The 24,577-nt window shown below is 46.2% G+C and overlaps 1 protein-coding gene across 3 annotated transcripts in view; it reads right to left on the reverse strand.

Moving 5' to 3' along the window:
* Window positions 1–17,864: 17,864 nt before the first annotated feature.
* LOC147703343 (uncharacterized) overlaps window positions 17,865–24,577 on the reverse strand; it is a 210,328-nt gene continuing 203,615 nt past the window's right edge. For all 3 annotated transcript variants that reach the window (XM_086931788.1, XM_086931787.1, XM_086931789.1), the window contains one exon: window positions 17,865–18,821. In XM_086931788.1, the coding sequence (XP_086787914.1) occupies window positions 18,696–18,821 (126 nt within the window). In that variant the 3' untranslated portion in view covers window positions 17,865–18,695. The remainder of the gene's footprint in view (window positions 18,822–24,577) is intronic.

Here is a 24,577-nt window from a genome sequence, read left to right on the forward strand (position 1 = left end):
TTAAGATCCACAAAGTAAGTGGCCTTACCCTTCTTCTCGATCACCTCAAAGGGGCCTGTCCAGCGATCCTGGAGGGCACTTAGCTCTCCAGCTTCCATCACCCACACTTTCTGGCCAGGCTCCAACTCCACAGGGTGAGCATTGTGGTCATACCACTCCTTCATCACTGCTTGGCTGGCTTCCAAGTTGTCCGAAGCTTGCTTCCACAACTTAGCCATTTGGTTCCGGAAGGCCAGCATATAGCTCACCACATCCTGGGGAAGCTTCCTGGGAGTCATTTCCCATCCGTCTTTCACCAGGCTGAGAGGTCCACGCACAGGGTGCTCATACAGAAGTTCGAAGGGGCTGAAGCCCACTCCCTACTGTGGTACTTCCCTGTAGGAAAACAACAGACAGGGTAGGAGAACGTCCCATTCCCCCGCAGGCTCTCAGGCAGACTTCTGATCATGCCTTTCACAGTTTTGTTGAACCTTTCCACTAGCCCATTGGTCTGTGGGTGGTAAGGAGTGCTGAACCGGTAGGTAACCCCACACTCCTTCCACATAGCCCGCATGTAAGCTGACATGAAGTTGGTCCCCCTGTCGGACACAACTTCCTTGGGGAAACCCACTCGGGTAAAGATCCCCATCAGGGCCCTTGCCACTGCAGGCGCAGTAATGGTCTTCAGAGGAATTGCCTCTGGGTACCATGTGGAGTGATCCACCAGAACCAGGATAAACCTGTGACCAGCTGAAGTAGGTGGATCCAATGGCCCCACGATGTCGATGCCCACCCTTTCAAAGGGGGTGCTAACAACAGGAAGTGGTTCCAGGGGAGCTTTCAGCTTCACTCCTGTTTTCCCACTGGCTTAGCAAGACACACAAGTCTGACAGTAAGTGTCGGACGCCACCCTCATTTGAGGCCAATAAAAGTGGGGGACAAGCCGGGCAAAGGTCTTGTCCTGACCCAAGTGTCCTGCCAAGGGTATCTCATGAGCCAGTTCCAAAAGAAAGGCTCGGTAACGTTGAGGGACAACCAAGGCCCATGACGAACCGTGCACTGGTGCCTTAGGTTCACTGTAGAGGAGTCCATCCTCCCAGTAAATGTGGTAGTTCCCAGTAACGTTTCCTGCTGCCTGGGCTTCGACCTGTCGCCTCAGTCCCTCAAGGGTAGGGCACTCCTTCTGGCCCTTACAAAACTCCTCCCTGGTAAGCCCTCCTTCCACATGCCACTCGGCAGGGATAGGTAGGTTCTCCAAGGAGACAACATCCCCCTCCGTGGACTCCTGGTCCACCACCGCAGGTGGCCTACCGTCTCATGGGGCGTGGATGCTGAGGCAGGCTTCTCCTGTCCCCAAATCTTTCACTTTCTGGCAGCTGGCTGTGCCTTTGTTTCAGGCTCCAGCCCAAGCGAACTCCCCCTCCGGGTAGTCGCGGACCTTGTGCTGGCACAGGCCCAGTCAGGTGTACCCAGCAACTCAGAATGAGTCCCGTATTCCACCTCCTTCCAAGCATTGTGCTCCATATCATTCCCCAACAGACAATCTACTGGCACGGCAGGGCTTACGGCAACTCGAAGTAAACCAGCAACCCCTTCCCACTCAAATGGAACCTCGGCCACTGGGTAGTGACCCATTCTGCCGTCAGCCATCGCGGCAGGGTGAAGTACATGTGGAATCACCTGCTCTGGAGACACCAGTTGACTCCTTACCATGGTCATACTGGTTCCTGTGTCTCTCAGAGCTTCCCCTCTTTGGCCATTGATGGTGACCCACTGCCCCTACTTGGTAGTATTTGAGGGCACCTGGATCTTAGGAACCATCTCCTGATCTCTCAGGGACACTTAGGTGACTCCAGCCCACTCCCCCCCCCTTATCTAAGGGCAACTCCTCCCCGAGCACTACACTAGCTACTACCGGGGCTTTTCCTCCAGTGGGAGGGGGTGGTCTCTTTGGGCACTTGACATCACCTTTATAGTGCCCAACCCCACCACACTCATAGTAGCGGACAACCCTGGGCTGCTGACTATGGTCAGGATGAGGGTTTCTTGGCGGGTTAGCCTTCCCTGGAATCTGTTTTGGGGGCCTCTTGAAAACTCCCTCTGTTTATCTCCCCCTTCTGGGGGGCGCCCTGTCCAGTCTTTTGGGAATCCCCTCCAGTCCCCTTTGAGGACACCCGGGTACTAGCCCAGATGTCCGCCTCATCAGCAAGTTTCCGGGGTCTGGTCATCTTGCTGTCCACCAGGTGTTGTCGCAGCTCGGGAAAACATTTCTCGAGTAGGTGCTCCTTGAGGATAAGGTCATACAACCCCTCGTAGTCCCCCACCTCGCTGCCTTGCACCCAACCCTCTAGGGCCTTCTTTGCATAGTCTAGGGAATCCACCCAATTCTGGGTGCCTAGTTTGTGGCTGCTCCTAAACTTCTGTCGGTATTTTTCTGGAGTCAACCAAAACTTTTTTATCAGTGCCACTTTCATGGTGGGGTAGTGGGTCTGCTCTCCCTGCTCTAGGGCCAAAAGTGTATCCCTTCCTGCAGGAGGCATGTATTTATACAAGCCACCCCCCCAGTGTGTTTCCATTATCCCATGGTCTCTTAAGGATACCTCATAGGCAGCCAGCCACTTGGCAATGTCATCCCCTGCGCTGTAGCTGGCGACTACGTCCTTTGGCAAAAGGGTCTGGGTTCCCTGGTTGTGTCTTTAGGTTCGCTGGAACCAGTAGGAGTACTGGGAGTCACTATTTGCAGGGCCTTGAGATCTAGCTCCTTGAGACACAATTCACGAGCCAGTCTCTGTTCCTCCCTCTCCTTCTCCATCTTAGCTAACTCCCACTTTAGCTGCCTCTCCTCTCTCTGGTCAGCTAATTCGGCTTCGGTCAAGCTCCTCACTGAGACACTGCTGCCCTCCCTCGAAAGTGTCCTAGGACCTTGCAGTAGGTTCCCCCTTTCGGTTTGGTACAATTCAGCCACTCCAATGACAGTGTCCCGATCCCCCTCTTCCTCCTCCTTCTTCCCATCTGGATGAGCTGCCACCCATGCTCTTAAGCTGGTCTGGAGTTGCCCCTTTTTAGCACCACGCTTGAAAAACACCCCCTTATTTTGGCAGAATTCCCTGAGTTGGGCCGCAGTATAGGTCTCCAACTCTTCCAAATCAAATTCCATTTCGCCAACAGGGTATCAAACAGCCACTTGGAAGAATTCAAGGAAGGGTATCGCGTGAGGGCTTGCTCCACCCACCACCAGGAAAGAATTTGGAAAAACAAAAATATTTATTAAGGAGTCCGCTTGGAGAAATCTCCAGGTGTAGGCCTGTGGTACACACTGCGTTACTACTAAGTGGATGTAAGCACAAGCTCCTATGCCACCGCTGAACACTAATTATGTTAGACCTGGGGTTACCAGTCCACATGGGGTAGCCTGGCACAGAGTAGGAAGACTAATCTCAGAAGCAAATTGTGTACAGCTTGCATCACACCATGAGCAGTAACTCAGCGTCCATCCACCAGAAAAAGAATGACTCTACACCAGGTTAGAAAAATACGATTTGCTTTATAAAAGTTTCTTCAGATTCTCTATATCTCTTACCAGGTTCAAAATTCAGTTCAATCAATTTCACTCCATCTAATTATTGACATCTGTGAGGTTACAAATTACATTCTTAATATCGTTCTGTTCAGAAGAAAGCTTCTCAGTAATTATCCTTATACCTTTGCTTTTTGACACTAAACTCACAGTTCAGATAAGATGTAAATCTAAATTAACGTTTTCATAAGAGAAAACTGACAGGTACTTTACCCAAGGGAACTCAGGGATAACAAATGCTAGAAGTTACAACAATTCGGCAAACCTTTCCCCACTGATACACTTGAAGAATGACTCAAGCAGCTGTATGATTAAAAGAAAAACAGGCAGGTTATCCATACATTTACTTTAGTCATATGTTTTACTCTACTCTTGTTGTGAAGGTCCTGTATCTCATAAGAACACTGCAATGCCCTGGGGATTCCACCTCATTATATTCCCTGAGTACCGTCTTTCTTGTCTCCTGCCCCAGCCCTATTGCCCTGATCTCCAATGGCTGAGGACTGAACAACGATCTGGTATATTGTTTCCCTCAAAAGTTACTCTTGCTCAAATAATCACTGGAGTGAGCCGGTCCAGTACTTTGGGAGTATTGCTCGCAAAGTCAATGGTCTGGTTTCCGTCGTCTCAAGCCTGTATATTACTGCCTAGTTCTCCAGCTTGCCACCAACTAAGGCCCAGTCACGTTTGTTCCTGCCGCCCCCCCTTCCCTGCTTACTTTGTTAATGATGATTGTTTTCGAGTCCCAGTCGCTGCCCGTTCTACACCCCTGATCACGGGACGGCTCCGCTGATGTTTGGATTACCACGCTTCCCTCTTCTTTTGAGACGGGAGTTACAGGTTCTTCACCCCGCTGGATCGTAGAGGCGTTCAGCCGACTTCCGCGGGCTTCCTCTCACCGTCTCCACCCCTGATGAGCTCTGCCTCCGGCCTGCCTCTTTTGGCGTCTCCACGCCTCTTCAGACGTTACCGGAGCCTCGTCTCCAGAGCTCCAGGAGCACCCGCTGCCCTCCGGCTGATCCCCGCTCTCGCACCTCAGTAGAAGGAATCCGCAGTCGGGAGATGGGGGAGGGGCCACTTCCCCAAAGAAGGGATGACAGCTGGCGGGACAAGACCTCCGCACGGTGAGTCTTACTTCTCGTAACCAGGGTCCGGTCCTCGACTCTCTCACACAGCGTGCCAGCAACGAGTTGGTCTCTAAGCTCTGCCAACTAGTTCTCTTCTGGCAATATTAGGGGGGGTCTGATTACCCCGTGGTGATCGTTATCCCTTCAGTTTTAGCTTCTCCTCGCTCCTTAACTCTTACTGGGCATGCAGAGTCAAGAAGGGGGGTATATTTTGGAGCTAGTGGAGTTACCACGGTGGCAGGGTTTGGTCGACAGTTAAGGGGTCACATCAGTACAGAAGGGCAGCCAGCCCACAGGTCGATCTATCCCCTCACAGTGCGCGTTCCTCCTCACCAAGTCGCCTCACTCCTCACCAGTTCCGCCCCACACTCTCTCTGGTCACCTCTAAAATGGCCGCCCTGATTCTGACCCTTATATAGACTGGCCTCAGGCTACCAGAACCAGCTGGAAGGTTCTGGAGCTTTTCCCATACACTCCTATGGCGCCAGTTCCTGAGGTGATCAGTTGTGGCAGTTACTAGCCACCATTTTGTGTGACAACATTTTCACCAACATAAGGGAACACCTAGGCCTCAAAAAGTTATAAGGACAAGGTAGCACCTAACCCCTAGGACAACACCTAAAAAGTTCCAGTGAACATAAAAATTAAAAATACTAGGAGGCAAAAAGGGACAAAATAAATAAATAATAGGAGGGACCACCCAAAGGGCTGACAGGTCTAACATAGGGCCTCTCACAAGGGATCTACTTCTGGAAGAGCAGTTTTTATCATGGGGCATCCCACAACAGGAGGCGAGCAAATGGGGCAAACAATGTAGACTAGCAAGAGAAAGCTTAAAAGACCTAGAACATCTTAATCTAGCAGCACTAAACGGCCGCTTTCCAAACGATAGTCCGCCGGCAGCGAACTTTCACAACTCAACAGCAAGTACAACCATAGACTATACATTACATCATTATCACTGTTCAGTAAAATCTCTGACTTCCAAATAGGAACAATGGACGCCAGCGATCATCTACCGCAAGAGATCACATTAAATATTCAAGGGGCAAACCCAACTTTGCCAGCAGCAAATCTGCGATCTTCGCTCTCAGTCACACATAAAAGAATAAAGTGCAACAAGCGCAACTTGGAAGGCCTTGAGAAGGAAGGAAAAATACTATGGGAAAAAAGCACAGCGATTCAAATTGATAACTTAAGACGCTGGGAGCTATTCATCAACAGCCTTGGGGCTGCTCACACAAAGAGAAACAAGCATTGGAAATGCAATAGGTCTCGCATTAGAAAAGTTGGAGCTATTGGTCTTGTAAATGACAAATATTTTATTTATTTGTTGGTTTTTAAAATAGCTAAATTGATAGCTTTGTCATTTACAACACCAATAGTTATAACTTTCGCGAATGTGACACCTATAACATTTGGAATGCAACATGTTTTGTATTTACGTTACTTAGATGGCAGCTCTGGTCGTTAGGCCACATCTCTAGAGAGCAGGAGAGTGCAGTAGGGGAGAGAAGCACAGCAATGCAATAGGTTTCACATTAGGAAATTTTGAGCTATTGGTATTGTAAAGGACACATTTTTTCTTTATGTGCTTGTTTTGAAAGTAGCGAAAGTAATAGCTTTGTTATTTACAATGCCAATAGATTTATGTTTCGCAAATGTGACACCTATTGTAACACAATATGTGTTGTAGCACTGAGTGGTGTGAGGGTGAGGGGTGTGAGGGTGAGGGTGTGTGAGGGTGAGGGTGAGTGAGGGGGTGTGAGGGTGAGGGTGAGGGAGGGGGTGTGAGGGTGAGGGTGTGTGACGGTGTGTGAGGATGAGGGTGTGTGAGGGTGAGGGTGAGTGAGGGAGGGTGAGGGTGTGTGAGTGTGAGTGAGGGTGTGTGAGAGGGTGAGGGTGTGGGTTAGGGGGTGTGAGGGTGACTGAGGGTGTGTGAGGGTGAGGGGATGAGGGTAAGGGTGTGTGAGGGTGTGGGGGGGGTGATGGTGAGAGGGTGCGAGGGTGAGGGGGGTGAGGGTGTGTGAGGGTGAGGGTGTGAGGTGGAGTGAGGGTGAGAGGGTTGTGAGGTGGGTGTCGGTGTGAGGGGAGCGAGGGTGTGTGAGGGTGAGGGGGGGTGAGTGTGTGAGGGTGTGTGGGTGTGTGAGGGTGAGAGGGCTATACAGATAAAGCTTAGAGTGCATGTGCAGCGGTACATCGATAGAGCTCAGAGAGTGCATGTACAGCGCTACATCGATAGAGCTCAAAGAGTGCATGTACAGCACTATATCGATAGAGCTCAGAGTGCATGTACAGCGCTACATCGATAGAGCTCTGAGTGCATGTACAGCGCTACATCGATAGAGCTCAGAGTGCATGTACAGCGCTACATCGATAGGCTCAGAGTGCCTTACAGCACTATGATATAACTGAGAGGGCATGTACAGCGTTATACAGATAAAGCTCAGAATGCATATACAGCGCTACATCGATAGAGCTCAGAGAGTGCATGTACAGCGCTATATCGATAGAGCTCAGAGAGTGCATGTACAGCACTACATCGATAGAGCTCAGAGTGCATGTACAGCGCTACATCGATAGAGCTCAGAGAGTGCATGTACAGCGCTGCATCGATGGAGCTCAGAGAGTGCATGTACAGCGCTACATCGATAGGCTCAGAGTGCCTTACTGCGCTATGATATAACTCAGAGGGCATGTACAGCGCTATACAGATAAAGCTCAGAGTGCATGTACAGTGCTAATTCGATAAAGCTCAGAATGCATGTACAGCGCTATGATCGAACTCAGAGTGAATGTACAGCGCTACATCGATAGGCTGAGTGCCTGTACAGCGCTACATGGACAAAGCTTAGTGTGCATGTACAGTACTGAATGCACAAATAGACAGTTGTTAAGCGAGGGGTGTAGGAATGACTGGCTTGTGACAAATAACCCCTCCGTCGGTCCAGCCGAACCTGAACAATACAGCTTTTGTGTGGCGCTGCAGCTCGCACCTTGCACCAGGGGCTATTTTTCCACCCTGTCTGGGTCTGTGCACCGCGTGTGGCTCCCCGGGGACCTGGTCTGGTTTAAGTGCGGTGGAGGCAGGAGACCATGTATCCTGACGTGCTGCTGTTGTAGAGATTTTGTAGAGAGGCAACAGTTTTTTTCCAAGCGCTTCGGAGCTTGCTGCAGCTGTGTCCTTGCAAACGCGCAGGACTTCAAGAAGTAAAGAAGTGCAGTGCCGTGACAGTAGAAAACCATTGTACAGTTCTAAGTTTAGTGATTCTGTGTAAAAAAAAAAAACCTCAAAATATCTTCATGATCAACAGGGCGGGTCACTCAAAATTACAGTTTGTCAGCCAAGTAACAACACCTCCCAAAGATGTTCAACAATCAAAGACCACTTTCGCCCTAGTTGCTTGCTGCTCGGTGTTGGATGTTTGACGTGTTTTTACAGTAGCGGACGTTCTGGTGTGGCCAGTAATGACACCATGCCAAGGAAACAATGACTTAACACCTATTACTATGGTAACAATAAAACCTGTGGCCATCTAGGCACTGTACAACCACAGAGTAGCCCTTCATTAGAGGATTTCATTCCAAAATCAGGAAACAGAAAGAAGCCCTGGGTATGCAAATTTACTCTAGCAAATCAGCGCAAGTGATTTTAAGCCCACTTTGACCCTTGTCACATCACACGTTTGCCCACTTATCACAGCATGACCCCTCGACAACTGACTCCTCCTAAAGTAAAAGGCTAGAGGGGGAAATGGGTGGAGTTTAGAGAAATTAAACAGAATTCTTAGAAGTTTGTTTACTTTCTTTTCCTGATGCTGCCCTCGTGGTTTCTGAGACCAGGGGTAGAGAAGTACCAGCAACAACGAGCACTGGCAACAACTACCCCTTTCTACTTTTATTTGACACTCATGCCCTTTTTTTAGCTTTAATGAATCCAAGCAGAAGTTCTGATCATTAAAGCCATTGGGATGGTGGGAGCAGGACAGCCAATCAGATTCCTTGAAATGCAAAGGCTCTAAGCTTCCTGGTTTCCGGAAGTGCCGACCGGGATATTATAGGAGGCAGCAGGCAGAACATTCATGTGCTAACAACATTACGGACCTTCACGCCGCTCATGAAGGCCAAATAACGTTAGTTATTGACTGGGGGTGCTGCTGGGAATACAATAATGTCATAATCTAAAGCCGCCACAACTTTGAATGGACACTAGAAAAAGACAGATAGCACTCAATGATTTTCTGCAGCTGTGTGCATTGTGCTTGTGTCCATTAGTACAGGAAGATTCACAGTCAGTACATTCACGTGAGAGCCACTTTGACTTTTCCCGAAGGCCCCTCCAAATTAAAACAAGTGTGGTAGTCAGGGCAATAAGTGGAATGAAAATAAAACCAAGACGGACAGCCAATCAAATTCCTTGAAATGCAAAGGCTCTAAGCTTCCTGGTTTCCGGAAGTGCCGACCGGGATATTATAGGAGGCAGCAGGCAGAACATTCATGTGCTAACAACATTACGGGCCTTCACGCCGCTCATGAAGGACAAATAACGTTAGTTAATGACTGGCGCTGCTGCTGGGAATTTAATAATGTCATAATCTAAAGCCGCCGCAACTTTAAATGGACACTAGAAAAAGACAGACGGCACTCAATGATTTTCTGCAGCTGTGTGCATTGTGCTTGTGTCCATTAGTACAGGAAGATTCACAGTCAGTGCATTCACGTGAGAGCCACTTTGACTTTTCCCGAAGGCCCCTCCAAATTAAAACAAGTGTGTTAGTCAGGGCAATAAGTGGAATGAAAAAAAAACCAAGACGGAGGGCATTGCTGTGGGGAGGGGGGAGGAGAAATGCGACACGGCAGGCAGGGGAGGGGGCGGAGCGGGGAGAGCGGCGATGATGGTGTGAAGCAGCAGGGGCCTTTGAAGTGAAGCTAAGCTTCACTTCAAAGGTTTGAGACGAGTGCGGCTGATGGAACAGATGGCGATTTGATGATGTGCACGCGCATTTTAGGTCAATGCGCTTGCGCATTGACCTAAAAGCGCACGGGCTCAGCACCAAATCGCCCAGTTGGGTAAAGTCTGTTTAAGTCACTGTAGTCTCGCTCTGCTCAATGCGCATGCGCATTGAGAGGCGAGACCTAAAAAGGACCGAACAACAACTGAAGCTTAACAGCAAAAAGGCCCTTCACCCGAAACTCATAGTGCGGAAGGACACGGCATGTCAACAGAGCAAAAAACCAACCTAATGCTCCTTAAGAGAAACATTAACAAACTACTGCGGCGCTTACGCCAAGCCGGGCCGGACAAGGCAGTTCACATGGAATTATAAAATTTTAAAATCTCCAAAAAGAAATTTTTGGCACTCAAAAAGGGAAAAGGAGGAAGAGTTATGGGCCAAGCTGTTCCATGATGTGAAAGGAAACAACAGTGGACGATTCTGGCTAACTGGGAACGGTCTTCAGAATTCAAGAGCACCTCGCATCAACTTGCATTTAACTGAAGAAGCTTGGGCTGTTTACCTTTGGCTTCACTTTAATGCAGCACCAAGGGACAAAACAACCGGGCCACCGGAACCTACTAGAAGCTCATTAGATCGGGCCTTATCATCGAAGCCAGCTAGTATGGCCTTCACTGAAAAACAAATTATAAGAAGGATAGCGAAAGGCAAGACAGAGGGGGCACCGGCTCCTAACAGTATCCCCCTCATCTTGTACAAGCGAGACCCAGAATATTGGGCAGCGGCCTTATTACCGTTTTTATAAACAGATCTTAGAAACGGAGATAATTCCTGAATCATGGAAGGGTTCAATAATAGCCCCAATCCACAAGAAAGGCAGCATAAACAAAGCAAAAAATTACAGACTCGTAGCCTTAATAGACAACAACGCTAAATACTATGCTGGCCTTCTATTAGAAGAGCTTACGGACTGAGCTGATGAAAATGTAGTGATCCCTATCATCCAGACAGGTTTCGCAAACATATGGGAACAACAACAAATATCGTGGCCTTATCACTCCTAATAGATGCAGCCAAATCTGTCAACCACCCACTCTATTGTGCTTTATTGATTTCACCTCCGCCTTCGATAACATCAACAGAAATACACTATGGGAGAAGCTGTCCAACAGAAAACTTCCATCAACCTTACTATCGCAACTGATGCTACTACATACGGACACGTGGGTGCAAATCAAGCTGGGATCAGGCAACTGCTTGTCAAGGAAAATTCAGACGACCATGGGCCTTAAACAAGGGTGCGTTTTAGCCCGACCCTTTTCAACATCTTTATGTCCGACCTCTCATCCGAGCTAGACGTCTGCAACTCTCATGCCCCTCAGCTAGGAGGTCTCAACCTCTCAAATTTAATGTATGCGGATGACATTGTTTTAATCAGCCGGACGCCGATCTGGCTACAACATCTAATTGATACAACATTAAGGACTCGGCAACAAATGGCTTATGCAATAATCACTCCAAAACAAAGCGATGAGAATAAACTCTAAGATTTATTTATTTATTATTAAGAAGTTTTATATAGCGCTGGCCAGACCCGAGGGTATCGGAGCGCTTTACAACAGATTTAAGTAGAAATCACAAAAAAAGAAAAAAGGCATAGGCAGGCATAAATATTCAGAAGACTCAGTGAGTTGAGCGTCATTCCGGTGGGGGAAGTCCTGAGATAGCCTTGATGAGTGCACATTGTCTTTGGCTCAACCTTATTCCGGGAGGAGGGAACGAGGAGGGGGTCGGGGAGGGGGTAAGAGGTAGGTAGAGCTGGAACATTGTTGAGGGGCTGTAAAGTGCCAGAAGAGGTAGGTTGTGGTGGAACAATGTCAAGGGGCTGCAGAGTTCAGGCTAGTGTGTTTCAGCGGTGGCTCTCAGTTCGGAAAGGTCTTTTAGGAGTCTTTTAAATTTTATAAAGAAAGGGATAGTACTGATATCTGCTGGGAAGGAGTTCCAGATTTTTGGTGCGTTTCCAGCGAAGGATCGTGCAGAGTTTTTTTGTTTGCGTGTTTTCATGAGGATGAGTAGCAGGGTGTTGGAGCTCCTGAGGTTTCTTGTCTGCCCGGCCTTCTTGAGTTTGGATGCCAGGTATTCCGGTTTCCCTGTGTGCAAGGCTTTGTGCATAAGCCAGGCAGTTCTAAAGCTGGCACGCAATTCGACTGGGAGGCATTTTAGTTTTCTGAGTGCGGGTGATAAGTAGTCGTATCTTTTTTTTTATTTTTTAGATTTGGTAGTCGTATTTCTTGACTCCGGATCGAGCTGTACCGGTGAGGACTGCGTTCCCATAGTGGAGTCTAGTTAGCACCAGTGATTGGGTAGCTTGTTTGAGGTCCTTGGGCGGAATGAGGGCTTGATTTTGTTGAGGAGCTACAGATTGAGGAAGGCACTCTTTGCGGTGATCTTAATGTGTTTGTTCATGTTCAGTTTCGGGTCCAGGGTGATTCCGAGAGATTTTACCGAATTAGCCAGGGTGAGATTACTGTTAAGGGCATCAACTGCTTTTAGCTACTCCACGATTTGATGGTTTTCTTCTTTGTTGGAGATGAGGAGTATTTCGGTTTTGTCTTGATTGAGTTTAAGGAGGTTTGTTGATAGCCATTGTTGAACTTCTCTAAGAGTTGTTGAGTCTTAGAATGTCGTTAATAAAGGAGGTTTCCAAGTAGATCTGGGTGTCGTCTGCATATAGGTGGAAGTGGATGTTGGCTTTTTTGAGAAGAGTGGTGAGGAGTTCCATGTATATCTTGAACAGTTGAGGGGAGAGCACTGAGCCTTGGGGGACACTTCTGCTGACGGGGTGTAGGTCAGACGTAAAGGTTTTGATTTTTACCCTTTGGGAGCGGTTGTGTAAGAAGGAGGAGAACCATTGTAGGACCACCTCGTCCCCACCTACACTGTCTTGGATAGCCTTGATGAGTAGATTGTGATCAACCGTGTCAAAGGCTGCCGATAGGTCTAGGAGGATGAGTAGGCAGTATTGGTCAGTATCTAGAGACTTGTAGATGTCATCTGAGATGTTAAGGATCCCGGTTTCGGTTCTACAGCCTTTTCTGAAGCCGGATTGGTGGGGGATCTAGCAGGTTGATGTTGTCCATGTGCTGTGTCAGTTGTAGAGAACGCACTTTTCAAGGATTTTGAATAGAAAGGGGAGATTGGAGACAGGTCTGAAGTTGTTCAGATCGTTGGAGTCTAGGCCTGGCTTTTTCAATAGTGGTGTGACTTGACCTACTTTGAGGCGGTCTGGTATGACGCCGGTTTTAAAGGAGCTGTTTATGATTTCGCAACAGAGTGGGGCAAGCGAGAGTTTCAGCTTTTTGGTCAATTGGGTGGGTACAGGATCGAGAATGTCGGATGCAGGCTTGGAGGAGGAAATCAGTTTAAGAATCTCAGCTTCAAGTACGGGGTTGAAGGATTTCCAGGCTTTTGTGGGGAGCTTGTACGTATTGGCTTCGATTGTTGCGGTTGGATTTTTGCAGGAGGGTTTGAGGTTGATGTCTAGTAATAGCTCAATCGTGGTGACTTTGTCGTTGAAGAAGTTGACAAAGTTGTCATACAGTCCTTTGGAGGCCTGGATTGAGGTTGCAAAGGTCTTGGAAGTTTGTTGCCTGATGATATTGTGGTTGGTCGGTGTTATTTGGAGGAGGTTGTGATCGGGGGCTGTTCGAGGGGACGATTCGACGGGGGAGCCATGTTCTTGGTGCCAGAGGTGCGGGTGGTGTCTCGTGGAGGGGAGTAGGAGTTTATGATAGAGGGTGCAGGAATGGTGTGTTTGTTCAGCTGGGGGGTCCCGTTGTCTTGGTGGAAGGGGAGGGTTGAGTGGGGGAGATGTGTGTGAGAGGACGCAGTCCGAAGTGAGGGGAAGAGGAAGTCAAATGCCTGGATCAGGACTGTGCCGTTGGAGTAGATGGTCACAGAGGTGTTTCTGCTCCGCGTCATACGGTTATGGATAGAGAATGATAGTTTGCAGCTACGGGGAGTATTGGTTGTTTTGGTAATGTGGAGTTGTGATCTGAAGATGGAATTCCACTGTTCGGGTCTTTCCATGTGAAAAATGAGATCCATTTTTACTTGGCCTTTGGAGGAGCAGTGATATATGTCAGCAAATAATGATTCTGGGTATTGTCTGATCAGTTTATGTTTGAGTTTTTTTTTTGATTAGGTTGAGAGGTTGGGGGGGACTAATCGAGATGGAGTTCGGGCCGTGTGGTTTTAGGTAGTTCAGTTTGAGGGGGTTGGCGTGGGTGAGCGTGATAGAAGGCATTCTGTCTAAGAAAGAAGTGGGGCTAGTACCTTTAGGTCTAGGTGGGATTGCGCTACCAAAGGGGTCGGGTGGGTTGTAGTGGTGGATGAGACTGGCAGCGTGGTCAAGCCGCTTCTTTAGGGGTTGGTTGGTTGGCTGCCAACACTCGGTCGGGTTCCGGGGCAGGAAGAATGAAAGAGCGGTGGGAGCGTTGGGGTACGCAAGTCCCTTTGTTTCTGATATGTGGTGGGTTATTGTTGTTTTCTTGTCGTAGATTTGGTGTTCAGTGGCCCACCAGAGTTCTTTTAGGGTGGCCACTGGGTGGTCAGGCAGAATGGCTCAGATGTGTAGAAAGGTGCAGCAAGACAGGGATGTGGCGGGCCAACGTCACTGTCTTTAATAACCGGTGAGTCTGGACGTGGAGGTTGGCCAGCGTCACATTAAGTGCTTGGCAAGCCAGAGCGCGGAGTTGTGGTGGTCAGACCCCTTTTAGTGTGGAGGTCGGTACTCGCCAGTCCTGGCCGAAGGGGTGCACCAACTTGGGGTCAGTAGTGAGGCAGGTGGAGAGCAGCAAAGGTGGGCGTAGCTGACTAGGTCAGGATTGTTTTATTACTGTGGTCAGCGAAGCAAGGCGAGTTGTAGGGTGCCCCGTCCACTTCTTTAGGGTTGGTCTGAGCCTCCCCTGTGCGAATTCACCGGGGTTAGTTATTGGTGGCCATCATTGGTTTCGGACATAAGGTTAGTGGAGGTAGCGATTTCTCTGGAGCAGGGGTCCTTGCAGTCTCTATGATGTAAGAGCCTTCTTGGCAGCCATCCTAGGGTCAGGCCCTGTTTTCATTTGGATTGAGGTGTCAGGCTCTGAGATGCAGGGGCCCTCGTTACTTATCTTGTTTGGGACCAGCAGGTACAGGGTGTCTGGGGGACATTTAGGGTGGAGGGAACTCACCAGTGCTGCCTGTTCGTCAGTGAGAAGTCCTACTTCCGCGCGGCCATTTTGAAGTCAGGTGATTCGGAGTCCATCAAAAACTCGTGAGCTGATTGCCCAGTGGATATTTGACTGCTTTCCCAGTGGCTATTTGACTCAGGCTTCATTCCTGGTTCGATCTGCATAGCCGCAATCTCTGTGGAGAACGTTGCATGAGCATCTGGGGATGCGAAGGGTTACCTTTGCTGGTTCGATGTCTGGGTGGCCATCTTGGGGACAGGCGCTGCGGAGCTCTGTAGTAGCTCGCAATCAGCTTTCTGAAGTCCATCCAGGGTCAGTTGGATAGTCGCTACCGGCCTGGGCTGTCATGACTCTTGTGGGTCCACTGTGGGGTGTCTATGAGTTGCATGCAGTCCGCTGACTGTTACCTTTGCCAGTTCAACGGCGGGGCGGCCATTTTGGGGACAGGCGCTGTGGAGCTCTGTAGAATCTAAGAGGTCTATGCCCAGGTTCCTATGGCAACTGGGAGGATTATCACTGGAAATTGTGGACAAATACAGATATCTGGGTGTAATAGTTGACATTAAAGAGACATTCCAACCACAGAAAGAAGCAGCAGCGAGGAGAGGGATTGCAACATCGGTTGCATTGAAAAATCTCAAATTGAAAACGGCTGGCTGCAGCTTCATCCCTCTGCTACAGGTGATCTAAGCTAAACTGCTACTGGCCATCACCTATGGAAGTGAATGCTTACGAGGCGGTGATGCGCGGACCTTGGATAATACAGTAGCCAGGTCAGTGCAAATGATATTTAACCATCCTAAGTATACATCTCAGGCACAAATAAGGCTTGCATATGGCCTGAGGAACCAAAGTATAGCACGAATGGGCGCCTATGCCAAATGCTGGCATAAAATACAGGGAGCCGAAGCCACAACATTGGATCACTATCTCTGGAAGGAGTTAGAAAGGGAAAAAGGGAGCGCAGCTACAATCTACCTACAGCAATCAATAGACACCCTGGATCTACGAGATCTTTGGGAAAGCACTAGATCGCACAACACGTTTAAACAACTGGTTAACAAATCAGTAAGTATCAACTCGCAAGTAGAGGATAAAGCAACGCTAACCAACAGGGTCCATGGCTGGGCTGTCACTCAAAGCTACACCAGTGGCTCCCATCAAACCTACCTAGGCGACGGCTTCACTCGGATTATGAAGGAGAAGTTCCTACGACTACTGTTGGGCATCCTTCCACCATTATATCATCTGCCCCCGTGGAAACACCCTCAAACAATAACTAACTGTTGCCTATGTGGGGATTCAAAAGAGGATATTCTTCATCTAATATGCATCTGCAAGGAACTGGATAAGGAGCGCAGATCTCTATTAAAACCGGCCATAAAGGATTCGGGAATAAGAACATGCAGGCAGGCGGTTAAAGCATGCTTCGACTGCAAAAATATCCAACTAGCGTGTCGCCTAGTCAAATTTCTAGATAAAGCAGGAAAAAAGCTGAACTCTAGCAGGGAGTAATCAGACGAAGACGTTTTATGCTGTCCCTAAGACTCACTGCCTTTTGGCAAGAAACAATGGAAAACCAGCATTATTTGAAATCAGATAAACGCAAAACTTTGAACTCTTCTATCCTTTATTTTGTTTTAGCAGATCACTTTTTAAACCTGGAGGCTTATGAAATGAAACACGCCACTCCACAAACTAAGCCCTGACCTTTGATCACCCGGCTGTGCCTATTTTACCACAACACCCCACATCCTTTTTAAACATGTTTGTACATTTGAAACAGTTTTTTCTTTCAATACATGGATTTTACGGTTGCAATTGTTTTAAGTAATCACGCAGTAAAGGGTATTATTATTATTATTAAAATAGAACCACCATTTCCAAGTGTTTTTGGAAAGCGGTCAGTGCCAAGGCAACAGCCCTGGCATTGACACATTGTCATGCAGATGTGCATTCCCCAAAATCTGCCTGTCCATTATCAAGAACTTGTTCATGTTAGCTCATCTATGGTTAAGGGCCTGCAAAAGTTCAGCCCTTCATAAGATTGTACAAGTTTCACCAGGGAAATGTCTTCTGAACTTTGAATACTATCATTAGTAGATCCTCCCAAGTTCCAGTTCTTTGTGACCATTGCGTCTGTATCCATGTGCATTCTTCCATTTGGAATCGACCAGTGCATAACCTACCTCACCGTTAGAGTCTGAGATGTTCGGTAAAGGGGACTCTTATCAGCTTTTGCCCCAAGGACTCTGGGTCTATTGTGGATGGAGGTGAGATTTTGGCACTTCGGATTGAGAAGCAATTGTGTGGTTTGCATCCTTCGGCATTAATTTAGACAAAATGTCTTCCCATGCCCAGCAAGTCATCCAGATATGAATAAGCGTGGATGTCTTGATGGCCAAGTGTGACACCACCACCGATAGACATTTTGTAAAGACCTTTAGAAGAGACTTGTCCGGAAAGGGATTTACAGTAAACTTATAATTTTTGGCACTTGCCAAAAATCTCAGCTACTGTCAATGTGCACGATGCTTTGGGGTGGGAAATAAACAGGATTGAGTTTGAATCAGTCAGTCAATCTAGTGAGTTTCCCATATAAGGTTTAATTTGATTAGGTCAAAGAGTGGTACACTTGGAAATGAGGTTTTACTTGCAGTTAGCTGACTAAAATCGTTCTGGTATTTAGTGGACAGTTTCTAAGAACCTTTCTGAAAATGAAGTGCAAATCATGCCAATGTTGATAGGTTTTGAAATTCCAAGGTACATAGACAGACACTTTAGGAAAACACAAGAAACAGAGCTGTGGCGAGGGGAAAAGGCAGGCATAGGGAGAGACGAAGGATGAGCAAAGCAGGAGTAAGCCATCCAGAGAAAAGAAAACAAACCTATACATAAGAAGAAAACAGAATAAACTAACAGTCCTGCTATATGAGCAGGAAAGTGCAACACTTTAATCGTCCTTAAGCATTCGTCCACACAACCCTGTAGGATTAAATTGAATAACAAATGTTTATTGAATGACAGTAAAAGGAGGACACAATGCCACCCACACACCTTTTCCATGTCGCTCCTGTTCACAATTGCACAAAGTCCCGGTTACAGAGATGGCAGCCAAAACTGCTAACACACTGACACACTTTTGCATCACATTAAAAGGCACCTTTAAAAATGCAGGGTTAACAGCTAAAAACAAGTCCAAGTATTGCGAATGTTCAAAAGAACCCTCACTTGGAAACCAAACAAGGTAAATTACTCCCATATTCTTTGGCAGGGATTGATGTATTCATTTAGCTACAAAGCCTGGCTGAGTCCACCTCAGACATGTTGGCCTTCAGGTCTACTGCTAGTTAAGGAATGAAAACCTCTGATAAGGGAATATCCTCGTGTCCCTACCACTCGCTAAATTTAACCATTTCCCAACTTGGTAGTCAATATGATCATGTCACTATGAACCAGAGTTTGAGAGGATCCCTTGATATTTCCCAATTTAAATGCTGATTTTGTGGGAGATTTTGCAGTTGCTAGTTGTATCATTTGTCCTGTGGTGCCGTTTCATTATTGAGATACCACGTGTCCTTAAGTCATCTGCTGCAAGGCATGTGAGGCACACAATTTATAAAAACAATATTTTACAGATTCCAGTTACGAGATTGATTTGATGCTTGATAGGCTTTATCTAAATGGTTACACCCACAATGAATGGGCTTATGTAAAAACATAGGAATAAAAATAGTCCTTTAACGCAGCAGGGGTGGCGTCTTGTAATCTTGGAAGGTTGTGTGCCTTGTTTGTTTCGATGATCCATCCTATTCCCCAAGCAAGATCACAGCATGGCCTCTGACCTGGAGCAAAGATGAGTGGTGAAGCAGTGGTTGCAGACGCGAACAGCCTTGGAGTGTCCAAAATGTGGCAAAGGCACCATGTGTGCAGAGCATCTTGAGCAAAATATCTGGAACAGAAAGAGCCAAATAGGGCAAAGAGTCAGAAGGTCAAAGAATACTTAGTCATGAATAGAAGTAATGTTCACTCTTCAATTAAATCTATGAGGAAATGCAGAGGGAGCAACATAAAGTTACAACTTGTGTATACCTGGTATCAGCAGTTCTGCCTTCTTCAGTTAATTCGCTTAATTAATTAATTGTGGGGAAATTAAGGTTCCAGTGGCCTATTAACTTTTAAAATGTACTCTTGTAAAAGTTTTGATTAGTGGTGAATTGAGTACATACCATGGAGCTATCCAGTCTGAAAATGTACTGTGTCCATAATTGTCTAGTGTTGTGCATGCATATGATTCCGACTGTGCATTCAGTCCAACTGGGCAGTACTGGACTTGGTGTGAGGGTGCACTAGGGCAAGGTTCTGAAAGTCAGAGACATCTGTTGAATTGTTTGCATCATGGGCATGTTAAATTCTTTGCACAGGATATACAGATCTGGCCTCGCTCAGTGGGGGATGGTTTTAGGGGGGTGCACATGTGCTAGTTTCTTAAGGAACCTTTTTGGACCCATGTGGAGGAGCATAGTGTTCGGCAGTCAGGGGGAGGAGGATCATGAGAGTCTTTTATTAGATGCTGTGTGGAGGCGTTTACATATGCATGTTCAGGCAACCAGAGCATACAAACGTCTGACTGCTACATGGTTATGCTGCTTAGCTCAGTGATGTGTAATATATATATATATATATATCTCAGGAGGCCGATAACATTGAATTTACTTTGCAATGTTTTGCAGCAGTAGCTGGAGGTGTGCAGGGATGCGTCGGAGACTTGCTTGTTTTCTGCCCTTATGTCTTGGATGTTCATCGGTGTGCTAGGGTGTTGAGTTGCTGAGAGGCAGGGGATGGGGAGGAGTACTGTGGGACAGCGTTTCAAGGAGGGAAGGTAGATTGGAGATTTGGCTTAGCAGTTCCAAACCAGATCGAAGAGCGGAGGAGAGGATCGTAGTCTTACATGCAGTAGGGGCTCTAGGGCAATATCTGGTGGTGTGGGGCGAACGAGGGCGGTTTGTTGTGGAATTGGCCCTGACATGGTGTTTAGACACAGGTATGGAGCAAAGGTTATGGCATTTCAGCTGCTATCATTGCTTCGTAAGACGCTTGGTCAATTGGGCGTGCCCTCAGCAGAATATGATACACATTTTGTCTGCATGGGTGCGGCATCGGAGCAGGGAATCGACGCTGGGCGCTTGACGACATCATGCGTTTGGGGAGCTGGCCCTTGGAGTCCTACAGGCTCTATGTGTGAGTCTTGGGTGGTTAGGAAAGAGCAGGGGGCAGGCTCTTTTGTTTAATTTCAGGTTCAGTGGCAGGTCCAGTGGAAGAGGGAGGACGTGGTCATCTGGTTGGTTGGCCACTCTTTCATCGAGTGGGTAGAGATACAAGCTCGCCAGAGGAGGTTTGGGGACGATTTAGGTTTTGATAAACATTTGTTTCCTCATACAAGAACTCATGGCATCCGCTCCACCTCGAAGAAGCCCAAGTTTGACATTTTGTGTGCCACGCAGCATTGTAGAACTCCACTGTTGGACTTATTGCAAATGAAGGCAAATTGTCCCAGCTGTTCCGTGTAGTACAGAGTTTATGCCAAGAAGAATTGTAGACATCACACCTCTCTGGATTGTGAATTTGAAAAGAACGCAAGCAGTTTGATGAATCCAAAAAGTTAAAACAACGCTAGAAATGTGGTTGTGTCTGCAAGAGTACTCTGTCTCTATAACTTCAGATACCTTTCTTGTACTCCAATCATTAAGCTAACCCTTAGCCTGTAAACATGAGTAATGGGTCAAAAAAAAGAATATATATATATATGTTTGAATGCTTCACAGATATCGACTTGTGTGGTGGTGTAGCTGGGCCTACACATGTCTGGAATCTACAAAGATGTGTGCTTATGTGACAGTGAGAATGGCATATGTACATTAAACCAGAGAACGATTCAAACATGCAAGTGTCTGAACGTTGCATGGATGTATGTTTGTCAGTACTACAAATTGTGCTATTCGGATATGCAGTCTATGTGGCGTGCCTCACCTGGCAAAAAGATGTGGTTTCTGATTGGAAGGGAATCTGTATTCAATAAGTCATAAGTGCAACTTTGTAAAAGTTTGCAAAGTTCTAGAGAGACACACACACACTTCTGTCTTTCCTGCCCTTCCGTTTCTCCAGCTTTACAGAATTCACCAGATAGACATCAACAACTGGCCCAGTCATGAAACCTGTTTGCATCTTTGCATCAGAAGAAATTATTCTTCGGCAAAGTTTCTTGTAGTAAATGAAGCCAATATCTTCTTTGTGTTCTAAAGTTAATTCTCGAATCTAAGCTATCACATCCAAGGGGTGAGTAGCCAGGCAGCAGCCGTGACTTGTGCCAACATTTTACCTTCCACAGAATGCACAGTACCATACAACAGTAATTAACACACATACATAACACTTCCCCCTTCCATAACGAACAAAGGCTACTCGATCCACAGCCATATATTAACTCTACACAATCTTTAAGCCTTTTACGATGGAGTCAAACTCACTGAGTTTAGACAGACTCTTCTGTCATCATTTTTCTCGACCCAGGTTTACCTTCCGTTTCTGAACGGTGATTTTGCTCACACCATCCCTTCCACTAATAATGTTTCAGCAGACAACCATATAATCATACCACATTATGCACATAACATCATTGGTATGTTCGAAAACAAAAATATTGCCATTCTCATATTCTTTGCAATGTCGGTCAAAAGTATTGGGGCGCCCTTATCAAACACAATTTCTTCAACTACAACCAATTCACTTTGCCAAACTTTCCCTTTTTCATTTCTACCGGACAAATCATTGACATGCTTCTCCTGATCTCCATCACCTTTGCTTATTTGCTTCATCGCCCAATCTTCATTCAATTGAGTATGAACTCTTCCACACAGGACAAAGAAGAACTTTAGCTCTAGATTTGTGTGGTGTTGTGCAATACAACCACAACTTCTGATTGCTAACGTAAAATCTCCTCCTTCACACAAAATCATCTGCAGATTTTTCTTCAACATCTATTCCAATATTTCCTTTAACCAGTACAAAGCAGAAAATAAACTGATGTCCTTATGTGTTGAATGCCATGTCATGCTAGGTACCATTTCATGCAAGGTGACTCCAGCTTGACTCCATTGTTTGTAACCACAAATCCAGATCAATCATCTCACACTAGCACATATGCAGTACAGTAAAATACCAAGGGATGCTCATAAGAATCACTCACTTCTAAGCCAGTGTCAGCAATAGTCCATTAGAGACAAGCATGCACATATCCTAATTAAGTAACTGGCCAAGGATGTCCAATGCCACCCTCCTCCAAAGTACATTGGATACTTCAAATACTTGCAGCGGTACCTCAATAGATATCTGAGACACATGACATAATAAACATGCTAAAAATAATTGACCAACCTTTCAACACTCCAATCTTCCGGCAATTCATTCAAACTCTTCGTTTAATCACACTTGTGCCATTACTTCCCTTGTAAATAAGTGACAAAAGTATACGCTTAACACATGTGTGAGACAAGAACAAACCCTTCATTCACTCAACTTCACCCCAAACCAAACTCAAGTCTATCTTATCCTTGACAGGTCAACCTCTACATATATACTCTGTAACCCTTTAAAAAAAATCTGGTTTTTCTTTCTTTCTGTCCATTACTCTTAGGCCAAGCATTCATTCATTACATGTGGATACACATAGTCAATCTCATCCTTACATTCACCAAGCTGATCTTTCATCAACAGTGTCAATAAACTACCAGCTGTGATATTCAGAGGAACAGTAACATATTCTTGCGACAGGTGCAACCACTTGCCTCTTTGTAGAGTTAGGTTATTAATAAATCCATTAAAACTTGTGATCAGTAGGCACCACAAATTAAGATCCCAAATTATATGGTCTATATGTGGCACTCTGTTCCCTACACAGTCTACTGAAGAAACCAGAATCCTCTTCCTAAAAACAATACTTACACTCTGATGCATGCAATATCTTACACGTTAAATAAACTCTTTCTCATCTCCATCTTTCACTAGCCTAAACAAAGTCCCCCAAATCATGCCACAACCAATGGACTCTGCATCCTTTTATGATCCATGTTAAAGGATTTCAACTCTGAAGCTTCAGCCATCTCCTTCACAGTCCCAAAATCTCTTGGCACTCTGCGAAACAGTTCATGGTTCTTGACTAACGTTTTTAATGGCTATGTTTTATAAGCAAAGTGACATATACATTTGATAATACCATTTTCTTGCTTGAAGGTGAACCATCTTGTCCATAAAATGTCAAGTACTTTCACAGTGCACTATTAAGTTTATCTGGACAATACACCAAAGTTCGCACCCTAGAATAGATGACATTGCTTACTGCCTTGACCAGGTAGTACATAGCTTTCTATTACATACAGAAGATTACCCAGGATGCACATGGTGAAAGCTATACAGTGTATTAAAAGAGATTAGTAGCCTTGATTCATACAAAAAATATATATATATATTGATAAATTCAGCGTTGAAAAACCTTGTGTTCCACCCATCATCAGCTTCTTCACAATGTTTGGTACAGGATGACAATTGGATGCATTAACAACATCTAAGTCTCTCAAGTCCACAAACATTCTTAACAAACGAGTTTCTTAGCCGAAACCACATTGGCCAACTACTCCGACGGCCCAAGCTCTAAGATTTCCTACTTGTTTAATGATCGAGCTACTTTTTCAACTCCTTCCTTGGCATAATGGGACACTCTGTTTACATTATTTACCTCTATTGTGTACCCATGTCAAAACTATTCTATTTAGGTAGACTGACACTCATCAGTGCAATCTGTTGCCATAGCTACCAACAAGACAAGATCTGCTTTACGTTTCAAAGTTTATTTACAGGTCTGAGACAACATAACTGGAGGGGGGCCAGTCAGGCAGCAACTTCCACTACTCTCCCCAACACTATCCCTTCAATGGAATACAGAACAATAAACAGGATCAAGTATTGGGATAGCCGCAACAGTTCTGCCCAGATATACATTCTCTTTAGGTTTTGGTGTTGGATGCTTAGAAGTTGACAAGCTATACCTCTAAAAGAGAGTTTTTTTTAGGGAAGTTGTTACTAAAATTATGGTAACTGACTGATTTACTCTGCTTCAAGCACCTCAATGAGGCTACATTGAAGGCGTTGTAACACATCCTGGTTATGAAGATCTTATGAGATCTGCCAGTTTCTTAAGTGTGCGCGGGCTGGGCAATGACCCGTTATCAGGCCTTCTGGAAGCCATGAGAAGGTTGCATCTCTGAGACAAAAGAATCAAAGTTTTGAGTACACTGCCCCATCACATGCTCTGATTGTAGTGCAGATAATGGGCAGTGCAGCATATTTATATGCGTGGTACATTCTGCTTAAGGATTGGTTATATCCTCAAGTAAGGCCACTTGCAAGGTACAATGTAGAAGTGGTAATTACCCGATCACTTAATAGTAATGTTCATTCTGCTATGTGACAGTCCTTTTGGTCCTTTTCTCGTGGCGCTATCACACACCACAAACTGCTCAATTCTTTGTACAGCTAGCCCCAGTGAGTTGCGATCATTTTGTTTTTAGAAAAGGATAGGACAAGAGTAGGAGTTTGTTATAAATAGGTTGTCTGTCTTGCCGATGGAACCTCACTTCGAATAGTAATGAAGAT

The sequence above is a fragment of the Lissotriton vulgaris genome, chromosome 7 (genome assembly GCF_964263255.1).
Source record: "Lissotriton vulgaris chromosome 7, aLisVul1.2, whole genome shotgun sequence".
In the NCBI taxonomy this organism is placed as follows: domain Eukaryota; kingdom Metazoa; phylum Chordata; class Amphibia; order Caudata; family Salamandridae; genus Lissotriton; species Lissotriton vulgaris.